Source organism: Nanorana parkeri, unplaced genomic scaffold, assembly GCF_000935625.1.
Source record: "Nanorana parkeri isolate BGI_ZX_2015 unplaced genomic scaffold, ASM93562v1 scaffold257, whole genome shotgun sequence".
Lineage (NCBI taxonomy): Eukaryota > Metazoa > Chordata > Amphibia > Anura > Dicroglossidae > Nanorana > Nanorana parkeri.
The window spans coordinates 1,166,125-1,171,971 of NW_017306525.1; the positions used below are offsets into that span (position 1 = coordinate 1,166,125).

At 41.1% G+C, this 5,847-nt stretch overlaps 1 protein-coding gene across 1 annotated transcript in view; it reads right to left on the bottom strand.

Annotated features, from left to right (window-relative positions):
• The window catches only part of SHISA4 (shisa family member 4), a 26,505-nt gene that overhangs the window by 5,719 nt on the left and 14,939 nt on the right, over positions 1-5,847 (bottom strand). The window contains exons 2-5 of the mRNA XM_018556887.1: positions 5,590-5,761; positions 5,327-5,460; positions 2,512-2,802; positions 1,975-2,319 (exon numbers count right to left, since the gene is read on the bottom strand). Coding sequence (XP_018412389.1) covers positions 1,975-2,319; positions 2,512-2,802; positions 5,327-5,460; positions 5,590-5,761 — 942 coding nt within the window. The remainder of the gene's footprint in view (positions 1-1,974; positions 2,320-2,511; positions 2,803-5,326; positions 5,461-5,589; positions 5,762-5,847) is intronic.

Sequence of the window (5,847 nt, forward strand, 5' to 3'; positions counted from 1 at the left end):
TTGATGAATGCAGGAATGTAAATGCATGAGCTAACCATTTTTGTCTAAACTGTGAAGCAGCATTATATATGCATCATGTGCATGATTTTTCCATATATGGCATTAGTGGAAATATGCCTTTAGAGACTTTTTGGTTGATAAATACGTTTTGCTGTGTGAAAATCACACGCACCTGGTGCGTGCGTGTGTTTAGCTTAGTAAATCACCCCCATTGTCTACTTGCTGAAACATTAGCAGACTGTATGTTGTGTTGATGAAAGACATAAAAGACTGTCCTGTTTATGTTTAAAACGGCTTCACGACTGTTCCTTAAGGGCTCACCATATGTGCTAAGTTCCCCAAACATCACAATATATATATATATATATTCATTGAGGGACTCAGGATTCAGATACATTTTGATTATCATGCTGCCTACAAGAGGATTTGAACACTGGCAAACAAAAAATAGGAACAGATGTGTATAACCCCTCCCACTCCCACCATGCCTCTGTTTTTTGCTAGCATCCTAGGAGAATTGACATCCTTTTTCTAAAAGTTAAACATTTTTACTAGCAATTATTTTGTTTATCTCAAGATTATTTTTTCTTCAATAAAGAATTCATTAAACAGCTGCCTACAGGGTCTCCTTCAAACGACCTGATACAGACAGCTGGAATGTTGTCCCCTGCATCCTTACAGCCCTTGGGTTTCTCCTTAGCTCTGTCAGGTGCGGCCCCTTCCTTGGTTTTAATCTGGGAGGATTTCACTGCAGTAATGCAATATTAATTATAGACTACAATGCTGGACATCTTGACTGGAGGGTCTCCTGATGAGAATCCAGCTGGACAATGCTAGGTGGTGTACATCAACCATCAGGGAGGAACCAGAAGTCTTGATGCATTAAGAGAAGTAGAAAATATCCTGTCCTGGGGAGAACCTTATGTTCCAGCCTTGTCCACATTCTAGGCATGGACAATTAGCAGGCAGACTACCTTAGCCGGCAGTGCCTGGATATGGGAGAACAGTCCCTACACCTGGAAGTGTTTTAGAACTTGTGTCATTGGTAGTGGAAGCCAGATGTGGACCTCCTGGCCTCCAGATACAACAATAAACTTGACAGGTTTATCTGATCGTCTATCCCAAGGACCAACTTACCATCCTATCATAGTTGCTATCCTTAACAGCATGTTAGCTTTCTATCATTCATTAGCTTTAACAGCATGGCTATTTAAACCCAAGGTCATGAGGGACAAGGACCTTGCCGTCCCCAGTTTTTCTCTAATTGGGATTGTTAGAGTTTTGTTTGCTGTGTTGCCCACCCCTCATGTCAGGCTGCCTTTCCAATTGTGTCTGAATCCTGTGCTCCTCAATGAACGAAAGAAAGCAGGATTTTTGTACCCTCAACAAAATCCTTTTCTGCAAGTTCATTGAGAGACACAGGTCCCTCTGTGTTTATGGTCTTGCTCTTGGCACTGCTTTGTTACAAAACTGAGGCTGGGAGTGGGGCCAGTTGTATCAGATTGGTCACTGTCTTTTTGTTTGCAAGTGTCCAAATCCTCCTGTAGGTGGATGTTTAACCCAACTTTCTCTGAATCCTGTGTTCCTCAATCAACTCAAAGTAAAAGATTTTATGGTGAGTACAAAAATTCTGTTATTCAGTATATGTGTTGCTACAGAAGACTGAAAGAGAATACAGACCTATTAAGAGATGGTCAGAGACTGCGGACATGCCACAGGTGTGGCTGGAGACTGGTGACATGCTGCAGTATCAAAGTGCCACATGTTGGGCACCAAAGATGTAAGGGTTCTGCATGTGTGTTTCGGCAGTTCTTTGATTCTTACATATGTAAAAAAAAACTAAGGATCATGATCTGCAGATCCTGTCAGAGCAGATCATGTGAACCTAGTCCCTGCCAGAACCTTGGCCAATATCAGGGCCAGGTACGGTTAGCTTTAAGCACAGTGCAATTCATGATGTAATATAGAGCTTACCATTTGGATTGTACATTGGAGGTGCTGGGGAATATACAGGATACTGGGATGTTGGTTCACTTGGTGGGTACATAGCCACAGGTTCATATCCAGGCTGAGGTGGTGAAAACTTTGGATCCATTGGATAGGGTTGTGTGGGATATGGAAGCTGGGTTGGATATGGAGGCTGGGTTTGGTATGGAGGCTGGGTTTGGTATGGAGGCTGGGGTTGGTATGGAGGTTGGGTTTGGGATGGAGGGTGGGTTTCGTATGGTGGCTGGGTTGGGTATGGAGGCTGGTTATTGTATGGAGGTTGCATGGGATAGAGAGGTTGCTGGGAAACACCCGACATCTGGATTTCTTGAGCTAGAAAACAAATCATAATTCAGAAAATGTGTTTATGTTAATGTTCATCCTTTTAACATGCCGAGAGAAAAAAAATTGCTGTAATTTAAACCCTAACTTGGTCTGATTTATTGCAAGTCGAATTAGTGGTTTTTTTTATTTAAAAAAAAAAAAAGTGCTTTGCATTCTTAAGGTTCCAGCTATGTGGCTGGCAAGCTATTCTAAGCCAGATATAATGGAGATCATATCCAGGCTGAGGTGGTGAAAACTTTGGATCCATTGGATAGGGTTGTGTGGGATATGGAAGCTGGGTTGGATATGGAGGCTGGGTTTGGTATGGAGGCTGGGTTTGGTATGGAGGCTGGGTTTGGTATGGAGGTTGGGTTTGGTATGGAGGTTGGGTTTCGTATGGTGGCTGGGTTGGGTATGGAGGCTGGTTATTGTATGGAGGTTGCATGGGATAGAGAGGTTGCTGGGAAACACCCGACATCTGGATTTCTTGAGCTAGAAAACAAATCATAATTCAGAAAATGTGTTTATGTTAATGTTCATCCTTTTAACATGCCGAGAGAAAAAAAATTGCTGTAATTTAAACCCTAACTTGGTCTGATTTATTGCAAGTCGAATTAGTGGTTTTTTTTATTTAAAAAAAAAAAAAGTGCTTTGCATTCTTAAGGTTCCAGCTATGTGGCTGGCAAGCTATTCTAAGCCAGATATAATGGAGTAATTGTTAATGTCTTACTATCAATACAAACTGTTGTATTCTGAATAACTGTTTTGGGTTAATACATGTTATAATAGTATTCAGCATATGAATTCATTCTTTATTTCAAAATTCCCAGCCAGCCAATGGTGCTTGAGTAGCTGCAGATGAATATTAAAAGCATGTGAATAAAAAAAGCACCCTCTGCAAGGAATACATTAGCAGATGCAGATATATCTGGATGTCTGCAAGTTTTCATAACAGCAGCTTTCGGCTATGCTCACACCATGTCTGGACCAGGTGTGGAGCAGATCTGCAAACGCAGTGCAGTGCATTTTTGCCATGATAGCCTAAGTGTATCTAAAGCCAAATTGTTTATTTAGGTTATGGCCAAGTGGCATGAGCGTCCATAACTGCCTATTTTACAAACTTGTACACCAGCAGTGCATGTTTTACAGGCAACCGTAAATATGCATAGGTGGAGTATATAGTGTATCTCCAATACGAACTGTCAGATTTTGGCAATGCAGGTAATCAGTCTGGCAGTATATAGAAGACTGTAAACAAAGCAGAATAGGCCTTTTGAGTAATCATGGATGTAAGCACATACTTAAAACTGCAATCTTGGTACGTCAGACAAAAGAAGAGTTAACATGGAATATAAAGAAAAAAGAATGTTGTCATAGTAAGTCACTCCTGAGACTATTTATTTTGCCATAACATAAAGGTCCAGCACTATGGAATTTGGGCACAACACAAACTGCAAAAGCAGAAAATAGTGGTATGGAGCACGTGATGTTTAATCATTACCGCATCTGCCTCATGTTTTCCAGTCAAGAATGTTAAAAGGCAGTCTTGGCTTTAACCCTTTCATTGCCAGGCCCTGCTCTCCACTTTAACCTCAGATGACCAGACCATTTTTACAATTTAATACTGTATAGTTTTTGGTACATACTGAAATGATAAACTAAATGGTTAAAGCACTGGGTGTGTAAATTATCGATAAAAAGCTGAGTATTATGTGCAGAGGGCGGCTGCAAAGTATAAAAATCTTACCTTGCAGCATGCCATCTCCTGCACACAACGATAAGCTTCCAGGCACAGAGGAGAGGGAGAGATGCAACTCGAGCTGTACTGTATATCGCTCCTGTCACGTCACTCGTCCATTCCTCACTATCCTCCGTTCACAAAATGTTGTTTTTTTTTGTTTAATACAAGACATTCTGTGATTGGAGTTGGAGAGAAGGGCGTGACAACATCTCTTCTCCCCCAATCGCAGAATGTTTTGTATTCTTCAAAAAAATACAAGACATTTTGTGACTGGACCATAGTGAGGAGGAGGAGGCGGCTGGTGATGACAATGGAGCGCTCCAAAGCTTGAGTCGCATCTCTCCCTCTCTTCAGTGCCCAGAAGCCTGGCGTTGTAAACAGGAGACAGCATGCTACAAGGTAAGATTTTTTATAAAAAGTCAACCTTTGTACACAACACCTAGCGCAGTGTGTAAATTATTATTTTGCCTGGAGTGTGGCTCTAAAGCTTACCTCAATGGTTTCTTATCTCTCTCACACACTCCAATGATGAGATTTCTGCACTTAGGTTTCCAAGTGTGCACACCAGTACAGCCATTACAGAACAGCCCCACTGTCCCTGCTAGATTTTCATTAATTCGATATTACAGCAGAACTGGGAACAATCCCAAATTCTGCAAGGCCATGCAAGATTCATATTAGAATCTAGTAGATGACTCAGCAGCCTACCTTCTACTTATAACTGAAACACGCTTTTTAATGATAACCATTCAAATGACCTTCTGCTTTCCAGCTCCCTCGTCAACTCCTCCCATGCTCGCCTCCAGGTCTTCACTAGAGCCTCTCCCATCCTATGGAACTTTCTACCCCAACCTTTCCGTCTGTCTCCCACTCTGACTGCCTTTAGGCAATCCCTTAAGACTCATCTCTTCAAGGAAGCCTATCCCACCTCAACCTGACCACTGAACTATCACATTCTCAAACAATTCATCCCCATACAGCTATCTCCTCATGTATCACTTCCCCCACCCTTTAGACTGTAAGCCCTTATGGGCAGGCCCTCCTTACCATCTTGTCTTGAATTGTATTGTGATTGTAATGTCTTCCTTATATTGTAAAGCGCTGCGCAAACTATTGGCGCTATATATATCCTGTATAATAATAACCATCACTAACAGCTCTGTTTCCTTTTTATGCAAGGTTCAATAGCTGTGTGGAACACGACATATACTGTATATGGTAGAATACCAAGTACAGAATGAAAAATTTCAATAAGAATGTTTAATTTGGTCTTACCTCGGTATGGGGTTGAACGCTGGTGGCGCCGCTGATATAAGTAACAACAAGAGCACATAAAGCAGCAAACCAATGTGACAATTACCACAAAGAAGAGTAGCACAGAAAATCCAATGCCTGCAATGGTCTTCGGGCTGTAGCAGAAATAAAAAAAAAAGTTACAGATTACACAGAAGTGATGGGAACTGAACATTGAGAAAAATTAGAAATAGGAAAATAAGTTATGTAACATTCAATAATAAATGATCTTGTTTAAACAGTACCTTAAAGAAAGACAGGCTTTCTGCATCCTCTCAGTGATTAGCTTACTAGGCTCAAAGCAGCAATATCTCTGGTAACAGTCTCCGCAGCAAAAAGTGCCATATTTACAATCAAGGCTAGGATGCCAACCGCCACTGTGATCCTGATACCAAAGGCAGTCTACACCTGCTGACACTAAAAAATAAACATAACAGTAAAGTATATCATATAGAAATCGCAAATAGGCTTGAAGATGTAAAAAATACTACTGAAAAATATAT